At 41.2% G+C, this 27,080-nt stretch overlaps 2 protein-coding genes across 7 annotated transcripts in view; one reads left to right on the forward strand and one right to left on the reverse strand.

Annotated features, from left to right (window-relative positions):
- The window catches only part of impdh1b (IMP (inosine 5'-monophosphate) dehydrogenase 1b), a 15,630-nt gene extending 13,030 nt beyond the window's left edge, over positions 1–2,600 (forward strand). For all 6 annotated transcript variants that reach the window (XM_075471694.1, XM_075471695.1, XM_075471696.1 and 3 more), the window contains 3 exons: positions 37–180; positions 254–337; positions 613–2,600. In XM_075471694.1, coding sequence (XP_075327809.1) covers positions 37–180; positions 254–337; positions 613–634 — 250 coding nt within the window. In that variant the 3' untranslated portion in view covers positions 635–2,600. The remainder of the gene's footprint in view (positions 1–36; positions 181–253; positions 338–612) is intronic.
- prrt4b (proline rich transmembrane protein 4b) lies at positions 2,567–26,207 on the reverse strand. Its single transcript, XM_075471692.1, has 4 exons — positions 26,115–26,207; positions 18,667–19,790; positions 13,148–13,285; positions 2,567–5,391 (listed from the first exon to the last, which is right to left on the reverse strand). The coding sequence occupies exons 2-4, from the start codon at positions 19,700–19,702 to the stop codon at positions 3,347–3,349; spliced, it is 3,219 nt and encodes a 1,072-aa protein (XP_075327807.1). The 5' UTR covers positions 19,703–19,790; positions 26,115–26,207; the 3' UTR covers positions 2,567–3,346.
- Positions 26,208–27,080: the final 873 nt, after the last annotated feature.

Here is a 27,080-nt window from a genome sequence, read left to right on the forward strand (position 1 = left end):
AGAACGAATATTAAGTGGTTGATGTCTCATCCACAGTGAGGGTGACAATGTGAAGGTAGCCCAGGGTGTGTCGGGCTCAGTCCAGGACAAGGGCTCCATCCACAAGTTTGTACCTTACCTTATAGCAGGTATCCAACATGGCTGCCAAGACATCGGGGCAAAGAGTCTCTCTGTCCTCCGGTGAGTTGTGTGTGTGTGTATAAATGTTTACTTATATGTGCATCATATTTGACTGTGTTGCCATGTGTTTCAGTTCAATGATGTACTCTGGGGAGTTGAAGTTTGAGAAGCGCACAATGTCTGCACAGGTTGAAGGAGGTGTTCATGGACTTCATTCGTAAGTACAAGAAGCCACACGGAAGATGTCTTTGCTGCTTTAAATCGTCCAAATGAAATCATATTTGGATCCCTCTGAAATAACAAATTTTAGACCTCTAAAACTATTCACTTTCTTTGACTCGCTTCTACAAAACAGTTTCCCAAAAAATGTAAAATTAAATTAGAATGCATAGATTTCCAAATAAATCCACCCCTAAAGTTCTTGTGTTAAACTGGCTAACAGTTGGTTTCTAAAGGGGCAAATGCTGATCTCTTGTTTCTTTGCCTCCACAGTTTTGAGAAGCGACTCTACTGAGTGGGACGTGCAGATCAAACCCAATCTATCAGTGACCAAATGTAAATTCACCACCTCTGCCAAAATGTGCACCACCCACAACCCCCTTGTATCCACACTCTCTCTCTCTGATCCCAACCGGCTGATTTGGGGAGAAGTGGAACATCGTAGCGAAGTGAGACTCTTCAAACTAACACCCGACTCTCTGAACACCTTAGACTTTGCACTCAAGAAGTGGCACATCAGGGTCTTTTGGAATGACATACACACCTGTATCTTAAGTATGCAGCCCTGTCCTAGTTGCGTGTGTTGATAGCAGCGAGAGAATGAACAATGTGAGTTGAGGGTTGTGTGTGTGATACAGTATAGTTGAGTCAAAGTGAGCGTGGGCCTGAGTCGATTTGTCCTGTCCGAAATGGCCATAGTGCAGATCAGCAGCTTCTCTTCTCTTTTTTTGCTCCCAGTTCAACACACTAGTGCATATGTGCAGAATATAAGACATAATGCCTGTCTCTCTATGTGCAGTGTGCCAGTATGCCACAGCAAACTTTAGTTTTTTTACTTTTGGTCATCACAGGTGTATGCGACTTGAGACGTAGCTGCTTAGAATACTGAATATTGTTTATTAGATCTAGTCTGCGTTCTTAGGTATGAGACACTCGCCATCTTTGTTCATCATGTCAACTTGAATGTCACCTGCAGTCAGCGGACACAACCCAGACCCACAGTTCGTACCACAGTGGACTTTGATTAACCCTTCAGACACAAAGAGCCAAATAATCAGTGTCCCATTTTGGATCTCAGTGTGCGATTGTTATGTATAGCATGGGAGGGACCAAAAGCAGAAGGATCATGTTTAAGACAATTAAAAAAGTACAACTAAAATATAGTTTAAGAAAACAAACAAGAACGACTTGTTTGCCCATAATTTGAATACTTTTAGATAAAACCTCTTTATATTTAACCTGTTCAGTCAAGGGGGGCTTTGAATTGAGTATGAAGGTTTTTTTTGATATGCATGTTTGTTTTTTCACGAAGCCAAAAGTGGCTATATTTATATTCTGCTTTAATTGCGTACATACTGCCAAGTGTATTTACACCTCTTTGGACTCTTTTTTTTTTGTAACCTAAAACCAAAACTGGTGCAACTAGTCGCTTGTTATCTGGTCTCCTGTTACTTCCTTTGCTTTCACGGTGCGGCATAAGTTCTCTGTAGAAAGTTTTATTTTTTTTCACCAGAGATATGCCTTGAAATGGAGATGGATAAAAGCTACACACAACAGCTCAGTGAAAATGCGTTCAAATGCATACAGGCTTTCCTGCCTCCTTTTTTTTTTTTTTACTTCAGTATCAGTGTTTATCTTTCAGCTTATGTAGGAGTAGGCTTTTCTAATATTTTCATTTGGACCTTCTTGCCATGTATGTTTTTTTTTCCTTTCTTTTCTCTCTCTATCCTGCTAGTGTAACACTTCATTCTGCACAGGGTTCACTTGACTAACAGGTCTTGCAGCTGGACTGAATTGCAAGAGAACGTACATGAAAATATATGGAGAAATGTATACCTATATTCAGTCATAAGTGACTGCTGCTTATGTTCAGTTCCCGACTTAAAGAGGTTATTCAGGTTTTAAAATGTCTTAATTGTTTAGCCCTGAGTCCTGTTTGTTCATCCTGAAAGCACAACTGTAGTGACATTAACCCCACCCCAACCCCTTCAAGTGTTGCTCTTGTATGATTTCAGCCTCTCAACAGTTGCCGTTACATTGGGAGGTTCTGCAATCAACAACCAAAACCTTAAAAAAATAAAAATAAAAAATCCCTTTTTCTAGATGGATGGGGAAAAGACTCAGTATTTAGTGAATCCTTGAGGGGTTTTTTGAGGAATATAATTTCAAACCATGTTTACAGTGAAACACTCATCAAAGGAAAGTTGCATTTTTTTTTTCCTGTTTAATATGTCAAAGATGAATAAATGCATAATACTGTGTTTGGACTGCTGTCTGTTTTTGGCACGAGCTGCAAACTCATGTCACCCCATGTCTCTTGGAATCGTAAGGTAAATAAGCCAAATACTATAAAACAAACTTTATTAAGCAGTGTGTAGAGGAAAGTTATATTCAAACATAAATAAATTAGTATGCCTGTCATAGAAGATGCTGTCTGGTCCATTTTAAACGAAGCAGATGATAAATATAATGTGCCTTTTACCAGTAGAGGGCACTGCTGCACAATAACTGAAAAAGATGTTGATAATGGGGCAGAGTTTATATTTTTGACAAACTGTCAACCCCATTCAATCAACATTAGATTTGATAACCATGTGATTGGAAAGGTTATGACTTCAGTAGTATTTAAGTACTTGATTCAGTCACAGTAGTATCTGTTGGAATGTTGAAATGCAGTAAAAACATTTACACAAATCAGCTCTTGTTATATCACCACTCAGTAAAATGTTACTCTTAATTTGACTTTTACAAACTTAACCTGCTTTTATCAAACATGTAAAATTTACAAACCTTGGCATTTGACAGTCTTGGCACTTGAGACCCGCAGTGACATCCACTAACCACACATAGAAATCTCATCAAACTTCCAAAATCCTTTAGGCAGTTTTAGGTTATTTATGGTGTATGTTAAGCTGACATGCACCATCAAATACTCTGGATTTCTACAGTCAACTTGCAGCACAAAGCAGACACTCGCTTTGGGTCCTCAGTGTGATCACAAGTTTCTTTATAAATCAATAGTCTCACTACAGACACTTAAAGCGTCGATTTGTCTGCAAACACTGATGAATTCTTCCTGCACTGATCGATCCGTCTCAATCGACAAGTCCAGGCTCTCCTGTGAGGCAGCTCCCAGAGTTTGGTATTGCCTCTGTGGGTCAGAGGACACCACTTGGCCTGTGCCTCTTTCCTGAAGACGCTGCCTCGCGTGTCTTTCTGGGCTCGGACAGAGGACCAATGAAGAGCCTCCAAGAGATTCTCGGTAGAGGGAGCATGATGAGGAGCTTCCTCTCCAACGTTCAGGTGAGGAGCAGCTTGAGGATGAGCCCATGGAGGAAGATGCTGGTGCACCTTCAGTGGCATCACCATGAGACTGGGAACAAGGAGGCTGGAGTTGTGAGGCCATCTCCATGCAGGAAGATGTCCGATAAAGACCGGGGTCAGTTGAGATGGGATCACAGAGGCCTTTGCTGGGAAGAGTCCAGTGATTGTTTACAGACATGTCACTGCAGCAGATAGGGCTGAAGAGGCTCATGGGAAACAAGGCCTCACTGAAGAGGGCTTCATCTATGCTGCGACGCAGGTTTATAGGTGAAGGTGGCCGCAGATCTGCAGTGGAGTCACTGGTAAATGAGGATCCACCCGAGGTCTCTCTGCCTCCCCCATCCTCAGGTTTTTCAGAACCTCGTAAATCCATATCCAAGTCTAGGTCTCGGTATGCTAAGGCGCGGTTGCTGTGGTAGAGCAGATCCAGGCCGTTCAGGCTGCTACCAAGCCTCTCATCCATTAGCGTGTACAGAGGAAGATTCTCTGCCTCTCCAAGCCCAACAGTGTCGACAATAGCAAGCTTCTCTTGTTGGCTTAGCGTCCACTGGTAGCTCCCAGGCAGGATAGGCGACTTGGATGCTAGGAGTTCAGTCCAGCAACTTCCGGCATCAGGAAGCTGGTCGGAACAATAAACAGGTTGTGCAACCACCAAGCCTAAGGTGAAACAAACCCCAAGCTCACACAATCTGCAGCTAAACTGAAAAGCCCACCAGGGCCATGGGTGGAAGACCTCTTCTCCACCTGCAAGACCCATAGCATTGAGCATTGCATATAACTGAAGTCCTGCACATGCCAAAGAAAACAATGCTGAAAGACAAACGGTTACAGCTGCACGGTTCCAGTCCCGGCTCTCAGCAAAGGGACAGCGGTTGTATCGCTCAGCTGGAGTTGGAGATGTGTTATTCAGGTGGTAGATGTGCTTTGAGTCTGCTCGAACATAGATGTAGAACACAAAATAGGCAGCAGATAGAAATGTCGCCAGCCCCACAAAGGCTCCACGGGAGATCAGTGACAGGGAGAGGCACAGGGGAGGCTTTAGCTTGTAGAACTTCAGTAATGTTATTGGACCGAAGGCAGCAGCAAAGTGCAAGAACACCAGACAGGCCAGGAAACACGGTCTCTGGAAGGCTGAGTAGGAGAGCTGCATTCTTGAGCGCATTGAGAGGAGAAGGAAAACCAGACCGAAAGCTGCAGTGAGGCAAGGAAAAGGTGCTTCATACAGCATCAGTGAGGCTTCTGTGGAGGGTATGCGGTCCTGGTGGCCGTAGGCATCATACAGGAGTGAGAAGGACCTGGTGCAACCAGCAGCAAGGAGGAACATGCTGACCAGAGCGAAGTAGCCACAGCCTGAAGGGCATCGCAGAGGCAAGCAGAGCAGATTGAGTGCAGAGGCCAGTGTCAGCATCGCAAAACCACAGCCAGCACCATAGACATGTGCCTCCCAGGCCAAGCCCCAGGCTGCCATGGCACTGTTCCAGTCTGTGTACAAGGGCACCAACATGGGTGGAGCTGGGATCATGAAAAGGTTGTTGGACTGGTTTGTGGCACTGATGTTTTGTGTGGGCTTGATGTCCAAGACAGTTGTGGCATCCCACGTGTAGGAGAAATTGCAGATTCCAGAGAGTTCTTTATTGCAGTCTGGAAGTAAGGTCACATCACTGTTTGCCTGGTTAGACATCCAGTCGTCAGTATATGCAAGTACAGATAGGGTTTCAGGGGGGATTCCTGCAAAGAGAGAACATGATTTTGATGAAATTTACACAGCATAACTCGTAGGATAAACAAGATTACTACCTGACTAAACATGGAGAAGCAGCATTTAGCTGTTATGCTGCAAACAATTGGAACAAACTGCCAATGGAGATTAAACTTTCACCAAATGTAGACATTTTTAAATCCAGGTTAAAGACATTTCTTTTCTCATGTTACTATGCATGAAATCTGCACGCTTGTTTTTAAATTCATTTATATTATTTTATTTGTTTCTCTTTATATTCTTTTATGTATTTTAATGCTTCTTCCACTCCCTGCTGCAATGCTTTTATTCTATGTAAAGCACTTTGAATTGTTTTGTACATGAAATGTGCTATACAAATAAATTTGATTTGATCAGAATAAGTCAGGGAAGACAGAAAACAAGAAAATGTCCCCACTTCAAGACTTGAATAGCTGTAAAATATTATTTTTTAACCACTTAAAAGCATGTATAGTGTTTAACTACCTGAGCTGGAAACAAATTGGCTTTGATCCAAGATACTGAAAGAGTGTTGTTCCTCTAATGGGCTAATCCTCTGTAAAGCTGGGCCCAAAGAGGAGGCATTTGTGTGTGTGTGTGTGTGTGTGTGTGTTCGTGTGTGTGTGTAAGATCAACCCACTCAGAACCACAGAGCTAGCTGTTCTTGCATTACGTAAGCCATCTGGAGTTTCCATGCAAGTTCCTTATGATTGTGTTTGACATGTTTTAGCTCTAGAAAGGAAGTGTTTCAGTTTAGAGAATTAAGGCGTAACCTTATGTTTTTGTGTAATTCACAGAGAAGCCTGCAAAGCTCATTTTAGCTGTACATGTTAATCTAGTTAAATAAGTGGACACAGAAAAGTCACTTCACACAGCATAATGCATCACAGATGGGGTAAAAAGACAAACTCTCTTTGCCTCCTGGTGCTTGTTCTTTGTCATAAAACAAAACCACTATCGTGTGCATGCAAGCAAAAAAACCAAAAAACATATTTTACAGACAGTGGCAGCTTAAAAAAAGTTGTTCTTACAAAGACGAGCTATGCCAATGCAAAAGAAAGGAGAGAAGCAGCCTCTGATTTGCACACACAAGTTCATTGGTCATTCTTCTGCAGGCTTATCAGAGACAATAACTCCTCCATAACAAGTCTGAAGCTATAGTGACAGGGACAAATGGCCAGGATATACTGACAACACTATACTGACATCACACAACAGGCAGGTTTAGTGATGTGTAGCCTAAATGCATTTTCTGTAACACAATCAATGACTTCTTTCTGATTAGAAATATAGCCAAGCATGAGCAAAGTGCACTGCCATGAGTTTGTTTGAAACGGTGTCAAACGGTGGTTAAACTGCATCTAGCAATACCTGGAAAGTACATTAAATCTGGTGGCGATTTTATGCGCCGGTTTTAGACCATAAATGTGCAGACACGAGTACCACAAAACCCCCAAATCTTTGCGTATAAGTTGAATATGTCTAATTGACTTCCTACACAAGTCGAAAAGCAGAATTTGTGTGGTTGTGCCTTTTTGTTTAAGTCCTCCTCGCTTGTCTTTTATGGGCTTTATTCTTGTATTTTCCATCCCACCCTGTCCTGGTCTCCTAGTTGGCACTTTTGTTGGTGATTTCTCTTTAACACATGCCTTCAAAAATGGGAAACTCCCATAGGTGGGTTCTGTTATTTTTAAACGGGCAGTTTTCTTTAGCAAACGTCACTACTCTGTCTGACTGCCCTGAAATTTAATGGTCTCTTCCCATGCTGTATGTTTCTACTTTTGCCAGTCGTTGCCTCTTTTTAAGTGTCGGTAACCAATGTATGCCAGCTGCTATTTCTGTTAGGCTTATGTCTGGTTCTGCAGCTGGAGTGGGGAGATAGAACAGTAAGTTTTTGTTTTCATTTTGATGTTGCTTACATGAAAACTCCCCCTGCCAAAAATGTAGTTTCACATGTTTTCTATAATGTCTTTGTAGTATTTTTGGGGGGTATGTATATATTAGTGTATTTACATGAACCCCCTGTAAAGAAAACTAAGTTTTGCTTTTGCTACAGATCTTCACAGATACGGACAACATTCAAAAGTGCTTGAGCATCTCTTTGCCGTCTGCTTGCTGTTTTTTCTTCATCATTTCCCTCGTGCGTCTTTTGACCTCAGCGTTAAGTCACAGTGCCAGGCTGTGATGAAAACGACAAGCTTGAGGAAATATGAGCCCATGCTCGTGCATTTCTCAGTGTGACGCAGCAGTTCAGCTTCATCATGTCCCCAGGAGGAGCAAAAACAACTATCCACCTTTTTGTTAGGCTTTGTGTTTGAGCTGCTGCACTGCTTTCTGTTTTTTTTTTCTTCTCATTAAAGCCTCATGATTCGTTACCAGCAAAATGCGGTCTTGATTGCTCCCTTGCCTGCTTCTCTCTCATAATGATCAGTTTTGCTTAGCGCTGTATTGTTAAGTCAGACGGGGTGTGTATCAGTCAGAGCAGTTGTGTGTCTCACTTTCATCCCATTCAGCTCAGACAGGAAAGTATGAACGGTACAGCCATTAAGTCAGCAAGGCGAATGGACCAAACATCCTGTTTCACGCTGACATATGATTTGCAAGGAGGGTGTGAGAAAAATGTAAACACTATCCTGGCATGTGTGGTACACCCAGAACATTACTTTTCATATTCTAAACAGTCCCCAAACTATTTATTTGTATAAATCAATGAACAGTTAAAGAAAATTAACCACAGTCTGAAGCCTGTTTGGTAGCATTTTGATGCAAAAGATGTGGATTTGCATTCCTAGATATTATTAACATGATTTATAGGCAAAAGACAGACCCAACCAGTAGACAAGAAATCCAGCCTATAGCAACGCTTCAAATGTAGCCAGATTCTATATAAATAGACAAACTGGAAACCCTGACATGCTCATGCTAATACTCTGTCAAGCAGGTGATATCTGCTCACTATTAGCATGCCAATTAGCACTAAAAATGTCATTGTATGTGGCCAGAAAGTTCTTGATGAATAACCTAAAACTTTGTCTCAGACTGCAAGTTGATCCATCAAGCAATTAGAATAAAGCCAAAATCCAACATTTCATTGTAATCCACCCAGCAGTGACTAATATTTTTGTCTGGAGCAAAACGGTGGATTGATCAAACAATCAGCGATAAATCCCTGATGCTTTACAGATGAACAGATAAATCAGTGACTGTAATCAGTATTCAGTGCACTACGCTGAAATAATAAATCCGCATTCAAATTTACAACTAAATAGGAGCTTGAAATCTATAATCTCACAGATACCAAAGTAAGAACATAAAAATGAATAAGGTCTGTTTTTAATCTTGTTAAAAGCTTTAAATGATGACTAAATATATGTTACCTTCATATATGATTGTTCCAGTAATGTTATCTCAACCTAACAGACAACTCTGTCGGGGAAATGTGGCTCGAGTGTAAAACAAACACGGAGCTGCGGGCATAAACTGCGGGATAGAATAGGTGGGGTTGAGCACAGTGTCAGGTCAGTGACTTGTCTGTCCATTTGTTTACTTTCCAGGGCGATCACTTGGATGCCAGTGAGTCAGGCTGAGTGGAAAACATGATGGGTGTTGAATTAGTGCCGTGTTTTTTGCCTCGCTCATGTCAGTTTGCGTCCCATCTGAGCTGTCAGGCCGACTGAGCGGCCTTGCACAGGGATTGGTATGTGCTGGTGGCTACAGTATAATGATGGATGAGAGTGTTACTTTCCACTGCGTGCTGTCTGGTCATCTGACAAATTCCTGTGTGAACAAGTCCCTCGTGCTAAGATGTAGGCAGAAAACAAAATCTTCTGTGCAAACCGACCGAGAAGCTATAAATAGAAGGACTGACTTAATTAAATATTTTAAAGACTTGGTTTAAAATCTACAATTTTACAACATTTTTGTTCCCCTATTTACATCTTTCTGAGGCAGCTGGTGCAAGCTTGGAACAGCAAGAGGGACATTTTTTGTTTTCCTGTCAGGCAACCATTGAAGGTCTTGGAAAAAAAAGCAGCAGCTAAATATGTCAGTTGTGGACTTGGTTAAGTTGCACGTTTAAAGTTCTTTTCAGCAGCTTTGCTTTCTTTATTAGTTTAAAAAAAAAAACCTGAGTTGAGATTTCATACCCTTATTGAAATAAATTGTGGTTTCAACGGGTCTTTGTATCCGTCAAAAATTAATGTGCCAATATGCTCTGTAAAAATTAAAAAATGATACAGTCCTGATGTTTGGTTTGCTCAACCAACTGCCCATCAAAATGACTGTGCTTTTGTGCAGTTGTTAGAGGTAGGGTAAGTTTGCAGATAGCCTGTTACTCTTGGTCGGGTCTGCCATCACAGCTACTGATTCAATAAGAGCATGTGGCAGACATGTGTCTGCAAAGAGCTTCACACACACCCCCTGATGATGACGTCCAAATAAATGTTCATGACGTCCGCAGTTGTCAGCAAGCACCTCTGCAAGCCAGTACAACTGGGCCCTGGTTGGGCATGTGCACTTAATAGAGAATGCTGCGGATGCTGTGGCAGCCATCATCAGGTGTTTGATTGCACTGCCTCTCACAGCCTACTTATGCGTTTAGACTATCGCAGCCTCAGCAAACTGAATTTCTCTGTTTCACTTACTATACGTTTTCTGTCTATTTTGAATTTTGTTAAAGTTCAATAACTGTGATGTCCTCACAAAACGTCCTGGGGATCACCAGGTCCATAGGATTCAGTCTCTGTGGAGTACAGATATTGTCATTTAATATCAAACCCGACGATTCAACCTGAACCATATTGTAGGGCTGACCAATGTGAATAATGTTCCTACTCAATCAGTTTGGTCAAATTTCGGGTCTAAATATCTGCAGCACTTTCAGATGGTTAACTTCAAGCTGCCTCAAGACAATTTAGTCCATCATTAATGGAGGGTGATGGCAGATTGAGTGATGAGAATCCCCAGTAGAAACACTTTTAGTGAGCAGGGCTACATTTATGTCTTCATTTCTTTCAATTTCACTAGTAAATCTTCAAAGGTCTCACTCGAGGCACCTAACCAGAGAGCAGCTGAGTTAATAAAGCAACTGAAGCAACCCCACATCGATCCTTAATTGGCTGCAAGTTCCTTCTGCATCATGGACCTGAGGGCTTCGAGCAGTTTTGATCTGATTGCCTTCGTTTTCAATTAGGCTCACCTTAGAAAAAGCAATTTTGTAGGAGCTCTGTGAAATCCCGCATTTTGAGGAGGAGACAGTTGTGCGTGTGGGGAATAATTAAACCGCTTCTTGAACAGTTGGTGTGATGTAAAAAGAAAAGTCAAAGGGTTTGTTTAATAGCTGTAAGTGTTTGCTTTAGGAGAGCTCAAACATTTGGCAGATGCAAAGAGTAATAACATTGTTGCTTCACTGCCTTGATTTTAACACACAGAACTACATAGACCTGCAGCGTTCCATCATTAGTGCATGGCACATTTGACAAGTCTACTTTTGAAAATCATTTGACATCACCTGCTATTCTTGGCGAGGTAATGTGGGTTACATCTGCTCCTGTGAACTGGGCCAAAATCTTTTTATAAACACATCCGACCAGAAATCAGCCTCATGAGGAATATTCACAATCCACTAATGTGTAAGAGGGGCATTATGAGAATCTCATTGATTTTACAATATGTAAACATAACTTACACTGTTGCATAGAGGGAGATGCTCTTTTCTTGCAGGTTTGATTTCATGGTCTTTTCGTTTGTGTATTTTGGTTTCTGGATATTTCTATGTTTTGCTTTTGTTGGATTATCTATAGGTTGCTTATGTTCTTTACCTTAGTTCAGCTGCCCTTGTATATTTAGTTAGTATCCACTTAAGTTCTTGTCGATTCTGTCTGGCTTTTAGTCATTGTTCTGGTCAGTTTAACAGTTTGGTTTTCTCTGCTGTTACCCACCACTATCCCCAGATGTCCTCAGCTGCCTCTTGTCTCTTCATCACAGTGTTACCATCTGTTCCCTGTTTTTGTTTCTCACCTGCATCCACCCACCAAATCACCCACCCCAGTATATATGCTCCTTGGTTTTCTTTGATCAGTGCCAGATCCTTATCATTTTCTTGTCAGGCTGTTATGGGCTGTCATTATTTTCTTGTCACAGCTTTTGCCCATCAGTCAGTCAGTCAGTCAGTCTGTCATGTTGTCTCCTAAGTTTTTGTTTCTCATTAGTTTTCAGTTCGTTGCTTTTCCAGCCTCGGCAGCTCCTTTTGTTGTACAAGTAAAGTCGTTGTTGATCGTGCCGTAAGTCCTTCATTTGGGGTCATTGTCATGATGGGCTTTTTCTCGTTGGCCTCCGTAACACAACAAGCCAACTGTGCATTAATATATAGATGGATTTTAGCCCCTCTAAATAATTTTTGAGCTACTTGCACAAAATTAAACTTTAAACTTTAGCGATCCATATCATTGATGAAAGTCAAGGAGGTTTGGACGTTTACGTCGAATGTCTTGTACTTCTTTTCATTTTTGCAGCATCATTTTCTAATTTGCCTGAGTTGGGACCACTTTGAGAAAGTCTTTTTCATTTCAGTTTGCAGAACCTTTTATCTAGTACAGCTCTCTTCTAGTACCTCTGCGCTTCTGTGTTTATACGGAAAGCCTGGGGCAGAAAGAACAGCGAAGACTCCCTTTTTTCTGGAGCAGAGGAAAGCAGGCATCAGTTGGTTCATGACATGATTTTAGCAAAAATATAATTATTGTGTTAATCTGAATAAAACCAGCCTTTGAAATGCATGTAAGCATTTAGACCCATTTAAGAACAATTCAAAATTAAATTTTTCAAAGTCAGACTGACATTAGTGGGACAAGGCTCCATCTTTCATACGTGCTCCACAGTTCCTGTCCCAGCCTTTGACCTGGAGGCAACATAACAAGCAAGAAGTGGAGTCTAACTAAATGTAGCTGAGCTGTAACCATAGCTTGACTTAACTATGCATGAAAACGTACTGATTGACAACAAACATGGCATTGATACACGTCACACACAGCTTGACAAGGAAGAGGGGGAAAGGGGTGGATCACAGTGGCTTGAAGGGGAGCCGGCAAGTTTAGTCTAACTAAAACAGATTAAATAGTGCACCCTGTTTAAAATTTGCCAAAAGATGACTCAAAAGAGAAACAGCGGATTTAGACTGGCATAAAAAGCACCTGCAACCAGCTAATTTTCTTGGATAATGGTGGCCTGCCTGAACTAAAGTTATTCTCAGTTTGCAGATACATTATCTTTGCAGACGTTTCTATGCCAGCCAACCAAAATTCTTTGGTGTAAAGTGTAAACTGATCTGACTGACCAACTGAGGAACTTATAATTTATAACTTGTGTGTGTTTTCTGTTCTTTAAAGGAAGCTGCGGTCATTGGACCAGTAATTACTAATCTGAGAGACAGTGCAGAGACAAATTTGTTCGGTGGGTGGGCACCGTTCACTATCTTTTCTGCTCTCAGGAGTTCTCTAAAAGAACAGCTTCAATGAGCAGTTTTTTCTCTCCCGCTTGTAGCAATTAGGAGCTTCAGGCAAAGTATGCAGGGTAATTGTTTCTCTTTGTCTAATAACAGATTTGGAGGTATCAAAACAGCAACAGTATAGCTTATGAAGCAAGCAATATGCAGTCTTTTTATAATTGTCCCCATAACATTATAAAAGTGCACACTCATGCTTCATATGGATTGGATCTTAACTACAGTGACTTGTTTACATGTTTGCTCACCTGTGCTCTGTGGCGGAGATGTTGTAAGCAGTTTAGCGAATGGTGTGGAACCGTCTGCCAAACTTGTGTCAGAATCCCAATCTGCAGCAGAAGTAACCACACCTTCCTCTTCCTCTTTATCCTCTTTGCCTGGCAGCTCTGGGAAGACACATGCAGTTTCACCTCTGAGTGATCTCAAAGCAAGCAGGAATATAATTCAATTTGCAGAGCACTGCATCTCCAAAATGGTCTGAGTTAAACAGATTAGTAAACCTGGAGCTTGCCAAAGGACAGTTTAACCCTCTCTGTTCACTGCTCACAGCACATCTGAGACTCAACTCTGTAGGAAATGAAAGAACTATATTTCTTAACCCAGTTCTGTCAGAGATGGGCCCATCATCCACTTAGTTGTAGCCAGTCATCCATAGTGCTGTGTCTCTGTGGTCTAATTACATTGACATGCTTATGCGTATTTGGATGGGTGCGTACACTCTGCTCCATCACAAATAGACAAGTGCAACAAAGTAGAGTAAAAGAAAAAACATCTCATAAGAAGTACAAAAAGAAAAAGTAAATCAGAGTCCAAGAAAAATTACAAGAGCTAGAAAAACACATTACCATTACCTTTTGTTTGAATTCAAGTCAATCACAAAATATGTTTTCACATTAGATTAAGTTAATCATTGTTTCTGGATGTTGCCTCAAATGTTGTCATTAATGGCTGTTGTAATCATGCTGATTAAGATACAAAAATATTCAATAAGATCTTGACATAGAAAAAAAAAAATCTAAATTCCTATAAAATGCTGCAAGCCACAGGCAATAATCTTTATTCATCCTCATGGCATTTAAATAATTATGAGTCTTTTACAACTCTAAAGGCAAATGAGCTCAATAATTAACTTCATCGTTGGCTTCCACACATCATGAGGAATGAGAAATACTGCATATGTATACACCTGAACATAGTTATTGGTCATAATGCCTTTCAAAAAAGTTGTTCTGCTCATTGTTTATCATTCTGATTACAACTTGAACAATTAAAAACTCGAGGCATAAGGTTCAGCTCTAATTTCACAAACTGTGTGTAGAGTTTCTGTCGAGGTGTGTGTACAAGACAAGATCAGTGCTGCCTAGATCTGCGGTAAAGACAGAAATACACAGGCCTGTGACAGTAGATTCAATTACGCCTAATAAAATCGGCCACAAATGGTTTAATAAGAGTAAACATGCGCTCCAACTCACTCACTCACTTACATAAGAACAGTGGTAACCATCTTTTTAGCACATCAGAAGCAACATTTCTGACGATCAGCTATTTGTAAAGAATGCTGAAAGAGCAAAATTAAAAACAAAAAGGGATGTGAAGGAGGCAGGCACGAGTTAAATCTCCATTTTACTTACTGAGCAGCTAAACCCACATGAGTGCTGAATTATCATTTTAGCTTCTACCTAATCAGTACACACATAATGCCCTTTCATGATGTCCTTGTGGCCTCAAAGAGGTCATACGATGCTTTTGGGAATTTGGGAGAAGACACTACTCCTGAACTGACTGAAATATCTAAATTGTAGCCTAGGCCCTCACTTTCTCTAATGTAATACAGGACATGAGAAGGTATGCAGGCCTAACTCAATTATTTTTTAGTCAGAAACAAGCATACCCACTTCTAAATCCCCTCTGATTTGAATCACATCATGTTTTAGGCATCACACTTAGGCATGATGCTTGATAATCAGATAGTTGGTCTAAGATAATCACAGACAGTGTAGGTCATGCCCTACTCAAGTCACCTACTGATTACCTGTTGTATTATTTTGTATGTAATATTGCAACGAATAAGTCTCATGGTCCATTTTTTTGTGTGTGTGTGTGTTTTGTTTTTCTGTCTTTTGGTTTCTTTATCCTTCTCTGCTCTTGTTTAGTTATTTACTTAGTGTGGTGGTTTAGTCTGTGTTTTGTGTTCATGTTTGCGTTTTGGCATTTTGAGCTTTATTTCTTTTTATTCCCTTTTCAATCCTCAGTGTTAGAATCTGTTCCTTGTCTTTACCCCTAGAGGTCCTCAGTTTTCTTGGTCTTGTCCCTCTGGTCTCATTCACCTGCCTTTTGCCAGATCATTGTTGTTTGTTAGCCTGTGAATTTACGTCGTCGTTCATGGTGTCAGTCAATAAGTCAGTAAGTCGGTCCATCTGTCCATCTGTCTTTGCACCTTTTTAGCTCTGCTCTTGCAGTTTTCTGAAATTCTGAAATGTATATATTTTTTGTTTTGTTTTACACCATTTTAGATAAAACAACTGACCAGCCAGAGCAGACTGGACCTTTCAGTACATGAACTGTAGAAAAACAGGGGCTAAGATTAAGGTGACAAGAGGCGCTGCTACAGCTTTGAAGCCTGATATGAAATCCACTGTTTCTCAGGCAATGGCAAAGGTTTTTGTGTTTTGCTTATTTACCACGCAATGCGAAATGATGAATCAGTTTCTTCACAGGCACCACCACATAGTAAGGGCATCAGATATTCATGTCACAAGTTCTCTGTGTTAAGTAAATCCATTTCCATAATCAATCTAGTCGTTACCGGCTACGCTTTATCTGTTTAGTGCTCGGATCGCAGAGGCCATATATTCTTGCAGGTATTAATGGAGTGTGCTAAGGGTCTTGTCTCGCCACTGCCTGTTAGTACATGGAAATGGTGGGAGGAGGGGAACAAGTACAGGATGAAGAAAAGCTTTTCAGGGGAAAATTTACAGCATTGGATCCACATTTCCAACCTACGGGTCTCTTCACCTTCATTTTTCTCCCTTGCTTCTTAAAATTGCCCGTGCTATCTTATGTTGCATGGTCTCTTAATAGATGATCTGACACAGATGCAGGGCATTGCTGTTTCTTTTATACCTGACAGCCTCCTCAAGGGTAAGGCCACATAGCAAATGCTCTCCAGATCCATAATAAGTCCTCTGCTTTTTTGCACCAATGATGTTCACCACCTCCAGGGGAAATTATTCACTTTGTGCAGATATTGCAAGTTCATATTAGGGATAATGTATGATAATACAAGGATGCCCTGCTTACATTTTCATATTGTTCTCCACCTGTGTCCTTTGGCAAGAATAAAATCATTTAAGTACTGCAAGACTCCAGTTCAATAAGCACAAGCACCCAGGGAAAAAGAAAAGCAATATTTGTTACCATTTCTAATTCATTACCAGAAGCATCTGTCAGCCCTGTCTCGATGTTTTCAACCGTCAAAAAAGCCAGACCTGACATGTGTGTCCACAGACAAAGTGACAGGGATTTGTGTGGGTACAGAAGACAAAAAATATTGTAGAGAGGGAGGGAGGATAGGGGGGGGGGGGGGCTTAATGGCAAATGGCAAGAAGTCTGTTCACCATCCAAAACTGCGAGTGGTGACCGGGGGGTCCCACAGGAGAGCTGGGTTTCGCTGAGTGTGCGCTTAGAATACTGATACATGAACACAGCAGCCCTCCCCTCACCTGTGACCCCCCCTCTCCTCTGTTTGCCACCGGTGTACAGCTGAAAACAAGAGCAACACTAATCGCCCCCAGACAAAACATCCACCAGATTCAGTACAGACTGGGAGATTAGAGCCTGGAATGGTTGAATTCCAACACAGATAATGTAAAAGCAAAAAACGTTCACTTTTAAATGAATGAAAGAAGCGTAAAAAAAATCAACATATTTAGACTTAAAATCCATTCTTCAATTTGTAGCTGATTTTGACCTTATGGCTTTGAACATAGAGCTAAGAAAAATTGAACTATAGACACAATTATGAGCCAAATTCTAGAAGAACCTGTCTAACAGTTAAGAAAGCTTCAGAACTGCAAATAAAGTAACCTTGAGTGGTGTTTCTGTCCAAAATCCAAAAGTTGTTGAAAGCCAAAACTTATTTGCCATAAATGTTTTATTTGATCTTATATTATTTTTTATTAGGCAGCAAAAATATGAAAACAAACTTCTCTAAATGATTTGGTATTTGTAAAATTAAAATATTGTGATTCTTCATACTGTAATTTTCTAATGGCAGATGTTTTTATGTAGTATCATCCTTCCATCCAGCTGTAACGGCTTTGTCTTCTTCAGGGTCGAGGGGTGGCCAAAGCCTCTCCCAAATGCCACTGGCCAGCAGATCGGTTCCGCAATGAACAGGTCAGCAGTCTGTTGCAAGGCAAACTCACAGTCATACCTAAAGCTTAAATTGCTTGTTTAAAGTGATCTTTTCAAATAAGAAGCATGATTTTGGACTACGGGAGGAAACGCTTACAGGCACAGTGAGGGAAAAGGGAAACAGGAGCCTTTGAGCTGTGAGGTGGCAGCGTAAACCACAGTAGCAACATGCTGACTATCATATATTGTAAAAAAGAAGGAAAAAGATGTTATGTTAGATAATGTTATGTTTTATGTTCTGAAGACAATATTGTAAAGACAATATTAATGGACATTTGGTGGAATGAAAGATTGGAAAATCATCTGTCATGATTTTATCAGATGGATTCCTAACCCTCCCCCTGCCGGAGAATAATCAACTAATCATTTTCTGGCCCAACCTTTGACCCTACATGATGAATGTGTCTGTACCTGGAGGAGTATCTCCTTCTGAAAGCTCATTAGACATACAGACACCAGACTACCATCGCTGTTGGGGGATGGGTCGGTTGAATAGGGGTATTGGTTCAATGTCACCTTAGGATCTGCTGAAACATACAGCCTACCAGTTGTTTGTTTTAGTTGATAATCTTTCACATTCCATGCAACTGGAAAGCATGCACATTAAATTTCAATCAAACTGTCTTTCCGTCCATTCTCAAAGGTAATGGCTCATGCAGTGTTGAAGTATTATCACTGCTAATAAACTCATTATAGATGGTTCAAAGGGTGGTTAGAGGGATGGATAGATTTCTAAAAAAAGGGTGGTGTAAATCATTTTTTGGTAGCGATTGTGCAAAATTAGCTGATGATATACAGTCAATGGTGCGAGTAAATAACATAACACTGAGTCTTTTTAATCACCTACAACATGTTGCTCAAGGGATTCCGATGTTTTATTCTCAGAGATGGGTGCATTGGAAATTTAATAATGATGTGTCATTCAACTGCTGCGCTTGTGCAGCCTCCCATTCCCTTACTGAGAGCAGCCGTATTGCTGGCAGTCATATCGTCACAGGTTTAGCAGCCTGATGCTTTTGCTTTTTGACTACTGAAGATCACCATGTCACACTACAAAATCTTCCCTGCCTTTTCAAGATACCCTGCTTATTTAAAGAGTCAAAGATCTCATTGCATTACTCATCCCTGTATAATTGAAGTTCGATTCTTCAGTTTTACTTTCAGCAGGAACTGGTTTTCATGCAAATCTCAGGCCTTTCACCACTCTCTGTGGCAGAAATGTTATTGATCAAAGCCGAACTGTCTGCAGCCTTTGACAGGCCTTTATTGAATTCTAAAAACCTGCCTGCACATGATTGATCACATCTATTGACTCAATCCAGCCTTTATTGATTTTCTTAACTTTGCTTACCTTCTGCTATTTGGACGTTAGCCCTTTGGCTCTGAGTTGTGCTTGTTATGGATTCGAGGACTAGTTTATGATCGATCCTGGAGGGAGTGGAGATGACCCCTAGCTGTTCCTCTCCAATCCCAGTTCTGTTCTCTGAGAAATCCATGTCTGCCTGGCTTTGAGTGGGCTGAGTCTCTGATATCTTAGCTTCTACTGTAAGAAGGGCAACACTGACAGTTGAATCTCCTGGTCCTCTAACAAATGTGCTGTCTGAAGGGGTAGGATGAGTAACAGACCTCAGAACATGTGTGCTGGTCAGTCCTGGGTTTGATGTTGTTGTTTGGGCTGCCGCCCATGTCAGAGTGGTGGGAGCTGTAGTTTGTAGCGGTATTGTTGAAGAAATCCTTTCTAGAGACTCACCAGTCTCTGCATAAACACTGTGTTCCTTTAGAAGGTGAGGAGTAGTGGCCCCCATGCTGGGTTCAGTTACTGCGGTGCCCCATGGTGGGTGGATATGTGTTGCATTTTGTTCAGGAGTGTTAGTGCTGGTGGGACTGTTGGTGAACAGAGCGTTTCTGATAAAGCTGCTGGTGGGAGAAACAAGAGCATCTTTGTCGCTCTGAGCTATGCGGCTGTGTGGAGAATCTGATGTCCCTGTGGGAAGCGATTCAGTTCTTATCTTTGTCACGCTTGTAAGGAGCTCCTGAGTTAACGTGGTCGGCTGTTGAGATTCTTCAGAAATGCTCCCTTCTCCTGATCCTGTGTGGTATTGTAAGTGTTCGATTGGTTCTGTCAGCCCTTTGGCGGGTGTGGTCAGAGTAACGGCAGCGACATCATCATCTGAGCTCCCATAAAAAGGGATCCTGAACGGAAGAGAGGGGATGGAGGGAAGCTTTGGCAGGGATGGGGTCCACCAATAAGTACTGGGTTTTTTCTCAAGAGGGTTTTTATTTGATGCTGTAGGTCCCCAGAGGGCCTCTTCATCAGCAAGAGCCTGCCTCTGGAGTATCAAAAAATACCAGAAGAAAAGAGCTAAGGTCCGGTGGAGGCAAAGCATGCTGTCGACAGTGTTGCACGGATCGTCACATGTTGTTCTCCATTCTCCTGCTCCCAGGCGGGTTTGTCTGGCTCGCCTATGAAATGGCCTAGAAGACAAGAACACACAGGACACTTGGTGACACACTTTTCCTCTTTTGGTGGACAGCTACATTTGGGATGATGTAAACTTGATAGAATTAACATCTGTTCGTTTTTCTTTCTATCAAACATTTCTGGAAGGCAGAGTTTTAGTAAACCAAGCATAGAAATTATGACACCCATAATGAGCGACAGCCAATGTTACCAGGTTACAAAATATGTTACCTACCACAAATCACAACAAGAGCTTAAGTAATATGGGCACCCTGCAGTTAGTGGTGTTCTGTTAGATGTGGTCAGTCAGTATTCATGTCATGCTGTTGCTGACATGCATACTGTCGTAATGGTTTGGCTGCTTCACTGACTGACTGAGGAGAGAAAAAAACTTCCGTCCACATGTGTCCCATTCAGTTAGGAGTGGTCAAAAAATAATGTCCGAGAGTTCAATAGGAGCAGGCTAGTAAAGAATTGGGGTCCGGCTTTCCAGCAAAAGAATAGAGGGACCTCTTATTCTTTTGTGGGGCACCAAATGGTTGAAAGTCACAAGCCTGTTGCCTCAGTGAAAAGACTGGAGCACCAAAGGAATTCCCCCTGCGAGAACAACAACCTGTATACTTTAGCTGTACTTAGCTCCCCCTCAATAACCCCCAGCTTTGGCCTTGCTCTCCTTCCGTCTCAGATTTATTTGTTCTTTAAAGCAGATGGAGAAAGATGTATGTGTGGGAGTGAAAAAAAAACATAGATATTCACAGAAAGCTACTATCAGACTGAAGCTTTTCCAAGCTTCTTTGTTATGTTCTCACTCCCTTTCTGAACATTTCTGCTTCACTGTCAACCTCTGTTCTGTTATATTTACAACTCACTTTTCTCCAAATCCATGCCAGAGCTCTCTACTTTCTTGAGTTCTTACTATTTCCCCTCACAAATTCACAGTGTAGATCAACAAGCCACAGCCTTAGGAGTCTCACTGATCATGAGGGAAGGGATTTGACCAGCCATCTGCCCCTGTGTTCATGTCTGGGGGGGCTGAAGCCAGCCTGGATACAGTCAGATATTCACTTTAAGAACAGAGTGTGACTACCAAGGGGTCAAACATAGAGCTTCCCACACACTCCCCAGTTTTAGCACTTTGACTGAGTAGCATGAAAATAAATTCCCAAGGAGGTGTGTGTTTTTAGACACCTTTGTGTTCTAGCCTGCACCAACCAACCTGCATACAATGACATTTCATGCATGCAGAGGTATGACTGTGGGTGAATTCAGATCAGAGTCTGCACGCTAGCACAGTTAGCAGCTGTTCACCAACATGTACGGTTCTTCAGTAGGTACAAACACCCACGCGTGCACTTTTTATTGGTTTCTTATTGACATCTTGCCAGTAAGTTCGAAAAGCAATAAACTTGCTGAAGCTTGCAGCAAATTATCTTTCATCCACAGTTTCCCTGATGTTGATTTGATGCATAAAATATCTATTATTTAAACAGCAGGAACTATGTATAATTTATTTTGGCTGACGTTCTCACATTTCACTCCAATATCACTTTCATCCAGTGTCATGTAGTGTTGGTGAAGGGAAAATCACGTAGAGCGAAAACAGTTGCGTTTTTTTGTTTGATTAAATAATTCAGTAATATCTATTACTACTAAATAACCTTTTGTTTGAAAACAGAGTTTAGTACACACTTTCTAGATAGAAGTTCTTTAGATTTAAGTCTTACCATAGATTTAAGGAGCAGTTTAATGTTAGGTGACATAAAGTAGTGAGGACCACCTCTTTGGAAGAAATATATATATATTTTTTTATATGAGAGTACAAAATACAACAAAAATACAATACCCCAAGCTCTACTTTGGGCTCTTCAAGCACTTATATCTAATTTGGGGAAAACTGCTTCTCTTGATGACCCTTGTAAATTTGTCTGGGAAAGTTTTGATGTGGTGTGAGTACCATTGCCTTCTCCAGAAATTGGGAGCTGAACTAAAATACAGATAAAAGCAAATATTTTATTAAAGTTACTGTAACTGTAGCTTTAAACATTAGAACATTGGAAAACTCTAGCTTGGACCCAAGTAAAACCAGACTACCAATGATAATATCATCACTTATTTTTGCTTCATGTCCCTGTCACTCACTTGGTTTTAGTTTACTGATTACCACACACCTGCACTGTGTCTGTTGTGACTTCCTTCTGAATATATATGTCTGAACTTTGTTCCTTGTGTCTTGAGCATTTGAACTCCTTGTTCCCCTTGGATTGTGTTAGTTTTCCTGTTCCTGCTCTGACAATTTATTTGTCTTGTTCGATAAGAGATTAAAGTTTATTTGTCTCCTTCACATGCCCACGCTGCCTAAGTCTGCACTTGGGTCCAATTTTATCTGCAACTGTGACAAGCAAGGTCCAGTTAATTGATCACTTTGTTCTAAGTCTTGAATATATGGTGCAAATGAAGAGTCTAACTGCTCACGGCCAGCTGTACCATCTAACTGAAGCCTACTGCCGCAGTATGCCATCCTACAGGCCCCATCTGTTCAGAATTTTGATGGTGGTTGTGGGGAAAAGAATTAAAATGGTGATTAAAAATAATTAGTTAGTTAGAACATCAAAGTTCCACAGTTCCAAGACAATAACGCATATCATTAGAGCTAAGAGGAACTGCAGCTTTAACCACTATGAGTAAATACTGAAGTTGAAACAAACAACTCAAGCTAACTTACTGGTTAGATCCTCCCCAGCATTTAATTAAACTCTCTTGCCATCACACATCAGATACATGCCTGCTTAGAGCACGGCTGGTTTGACAGACAGTAGTGCAAATGGAACAAAACTATAAAAAGTGTCCATGGGGAATTTACAACTCCCTTCTATTATTTTGCTGGCGTTTTGTCTCGCTGCTCCTGACAATGACGGGGCCCCGTCACTTTACTGCGCTCAATGGAGCAGTGTTGGAGAGAGACAGGGACGGGAAGACAGCAAAAGACAAGGGCAGTAGAGGAGAGAGAAAGAGACAAACCAAGCATATTGACGTTCTGTTGTGGCGTTATTCGTCCAAGAGAGGAAACTCTGCAGCAGTCTCCTTGATGCTCTTGTCAGTTTGTTGGCTACAGCCTCTGTGTGTGTTCTGGAGGTGCCCCCATGTTATCTCTCCTTTCAGCGCAATCAGCCATCTTGATCTCAATCTGCCTTCAACTTGCTGTAGTGTATTTCTCTATGGAAATTTCCTACTTTTACATCAACATGACGTTGGAAACATAGCACTGCAAGCCCCTCCGGGCTCATAATAACCCCACTGTAGTGAGGCTTACATTATTAAAAGAACAGAAATACTCTGAGAAGGAAGGAAGGGGAAGAGGATAGCTATTGAGGGGTAGGTGAAAAAGACACATAGTGGCTGAATTAGGGGTGTGTGTCCCTGCTGATTGACTGAAATTGAGAGGCTTTACACCACAGGGAGTCACAAATGAAGAAGAACCGGCTGCCGGCAGTACCATTACAATATAACAAACCCTCTGTAAGCATAGCAAGGTCTGCACATCAGTGAAACAGTCCAGGATAATGGAGTAATTTACCTCCCTGCAAATGGTTACTGTTGTGTTGGGTTTTTTTTTTCTGTGTCTGATATGTGGGTGTGCATATTTACAAGTATTACTTTTACTTTTAGTGTTATCTCCATGGTTATATGAAAGTGCCATAGCATGTGAGAGCATATGATTCCACCCATATGTTTCTATGTTTTGGTTTCTTTTTCAGCTCTTTAACTTTGCAAGATCCAATCTGAAGGGTTTCCAGTGGCTGCAGGATGGCAGCAAAGATTTATTTTACATGAAGTAACATAGGTCAAGTGTTCTGTTAAGTGTTTGACAGCTTAATATAGCCAGCAGGAACCCATATATAAACTCTGGTTTAAAATTTTTTTCTTTTAGTTGGATCATTTTTCTTTTTGAGGTAATGGTACAATGTATTATATTTGTCAGCAGTAACCATAAACATTGATTAGATTTAACATTCCTCGTGAGTGGTACTGCAAATGAAAAGGAATCATTGTGTTTACTGGAGAGTGAAATCCTTAGAGGAGGATCATGTTTTCATACTGTACTTGTTAACATATTTTGTACAGAGACATTTCCTTTGCCCTGATTTGCCCGCTGTACTTTGTTAGAATGAGAAACCTCAAGAAAACAAGAAGACTCCTGGAGATTGCTGCTTCTGGCCAATAGGTGTGGTTTTTATGATTTGTTTTTGTAGAGATTAAATAAACAAGATGTAATGAATTCATTTGTGTGCTTTAGAGTTGATTCTATGCTGATTTTTGGCCTTGCGTGGTCCCAAGCAAGCCAACTGTTCCCCCTATTTCTGGTTCTTATGCCATGTTAGGCTAACTGCCTGTTAGCTGCAGTCTTGTGTTTCAGAGGCCAGACATTTTCCCCAAATATTCAAGTTGCAACTGCAATACCACTTTGTTGAATGCTTATAAGAAAGTATTACTTCACAGATGCATTTACAAATATATGTATATGAGCTTGACTGCTATACTGGCCAACCAACGTTATTGGCTGATTATCACGGTCTGTGGGTTTTGTCTTGTTCCTAGTTTAATTGTTTTAGTAATGTTTTTGTCATTCATATTCCTATGTTTGTGAACTAATTGACCTCATTTTGTCATCAGTTATCCCTCTGTAGCTTGGTTAACTTTTCCTCATGTTCTATTTGTACACATACACATACTGAAAAGATTACTTTCTGATCTTAATTCATACTGGGTCCTAGTTTGCTGATGCCTCACCTGCATTGTGTTTGCTTTAATGTCCCTCAGTATGTCGAGTTTCAGATTCTCATCATGACGTTTGTATGAGCTGGTTAACATGCTTGTTCTGGTCTTGCCACGCTTGTCTTTATGTTTTAGATTTCTGAATTTGGACACCCTGCCAATACAGCACCTTTTTGGCTTACGATTATATTGATATTGTTCTCTGATCATTGGTTATTTGAACAATCTAGATATTATTGAATCCCATAGTTTGCCTAGCAGAGCACAAGACAGTGAAAACCATGTTTGACAATGAATAACACAAGTCAATCTGTGATCATATCATCTCAAGTTCTACTTTCTTAAACTCCACATTTACTTCAGCCAGCCCCCAAATCATTTTCAAATTTATCTTTTTCATGTGACATCCATAACTAAGACAGGAGTTGAAGCAAATTCACAGATGGAATTATGCAACCAGTTACCGTCAATAGTCCCTGGACAGCATTGACCATAATAGAAGCTGTTCTCATGTCTAAGAATAGCTACAGCCATTGTTGTGTATTCACAAGAGCTCAATCACTAGAAGGATCCCAGCAGGTGACGTATGTCCAGTTGGCTTTACAACCAAACAAGATCCTGAGTCATTCTATTTACAAATGAGAGTAATTCCCCAATCATTTAATCTGTAGCATGTGTTCTTTCAGGCCCCGTTTCACATCTTATATATGTCACACTTGTGTATTTGTTCCTTCACCTTCTCTTCATTTTAGTTCCACTGTATTCCAGTGCATCTTGCACTCCACCTCTTTAAAACCCCACTTCAATCCCTCTGAAATGACATTAATTGTTCTGGGGTTAATACTTGTGTTAGCCCTGGAGCTGATGAATGTAGTGGACCTGCTTATTTCAATGGGCGCTCTCAAACACAGGCGTTCCACTGGCTGCCTTTGCCATGGTGACAGCTGAAGCCGAAGTCGTCGTGCTAATCCCACGGATTTGAGCACGTTTTGGATTCTGCTGTTCCGTTTGTAGAAGTGTGCTTCACTCACATGCAAATGGGTCTCACACACACATTTGCTGATTTGATCTCATCAAAACAGACGCACATGCCCGCGTATATTCTCTGCGTCCTTGATCTACAATGGAATGTTCAAACATGGATATAATCATGTGTTCTAAGCCAGAAAAATAATGCAAGTTAAAGATGCTACCAGCTTTCTACATGAGGTTTGTCCCAGATGTCCTACTGACAGACACGCACTCTCACACTGTTTATGCATTGCTTGTTTGCCTATAGATTTACCAATGAATCGTTTGCTCTTATCTCAGTCATGATGTCAAAAGTATCAACATAGCAACATTAATCACCAGCCCTCTCATGTGTGTTTGATGAAATAAAGCGTGTTATAGGTGTCAGTGTGTTTACCAACAGTATGACTGCAGCTACAGTGGGTTCCTCAGTGTGTAACAGCACGCATATAGGAGTCAGAGCCACGCATCCCCTATTTTTGGAAACCAGCTTATTAGAACACAGTCGGATAGAGAGACAGAGACAGGTAGATTAAAGAATGTCAGTTGCTTACCTGCAAATGTATGGAATAAGATGGAGAATCCACAGCCAGCGGTGTGTGTGAGAGAGAGAGCGTGTGCTGCAGACGAGTCGGTTTTTGCGAGCCTATGTGGGTTTGACTGTGTGGAACTGAGTTCCAGTCTCCCTCCCTCCCACTTGCTCTCTCTCTCTCTCTCTCTCTCTCTCTCTCTCTCTCTCTATGTCTGCCTCTATCTCTCTCACCCACTGCATCAGTAGTCCGTTGCGTGGCTCCCGTCACAATGCCTGTGGTCACACCTCACTGAGCAAATTGTTCATTAGCGGAGATCACACACAGCCGAGGACACCAGGAAACACGGTTGCTCCAAAGACAATGGCTTACGCAAACATACATTCTGAAAATGAAATGCAAAGCCTTCCCATACACAGCCTGAAAGCTGCTGACCTTTGAGTGCTGCTGGTTCTAAGCACTGAATTTAGACCTAATGTAACACATGCTGATGTGGACCTTTTGACTATGCAAACCAGACATCCACCTCATCCACCTCTACATGAATACAAGCCCATATTAAGATCATGAAAAGTTGTTGATTCCTTCCTAAACTGGGCAAAACCATCATCTAATCAAACATCAGTGTTCAATGTGTAAAGGTTTAAGCAGCAGAAAATGTAACATGTAACAAACAGTGCTGTCTTTTTGGTGCACTCTTAGCCCAAACAGCATCCCTGACCTTCTATGTAGCATCACACTACTTTCTTTTTTACAACATAGACCAGCCTGACAGAAATGAATTAGACGGGTCTTAACACATCAATCCCTCTTTGAGCAGGCTGTGTGAAAAGGGCCCAATGAGAAAAAGACTACTTCTCCCTTGATTTATCATTTTAGTCAACATCTTGAGGAAGCTGTTTTTTGGGGAAGAACTCAGGGCTCATATCTTCCCCAAAACAGCTTGATGTTCATCTTGTGAATACTATTTCCATTTAGACTAAATTTAGA

This window comes from Odontesthes bonariensis, chromosome 8 (assembly GCF_027942865.1).
Source record: "Odontesthes bonariensis isolate fOdoBon6 chromosome 8, fOdoBon6.hap1, whole genome shotgun sequence".
Classification (NCBI taxonomy): Eukaryota; Metazoa; Chordata; class Actinopteri; order Atheriniformes; family Atherinopsidae; genus Odontesthes; species Odontesthes bonariensis.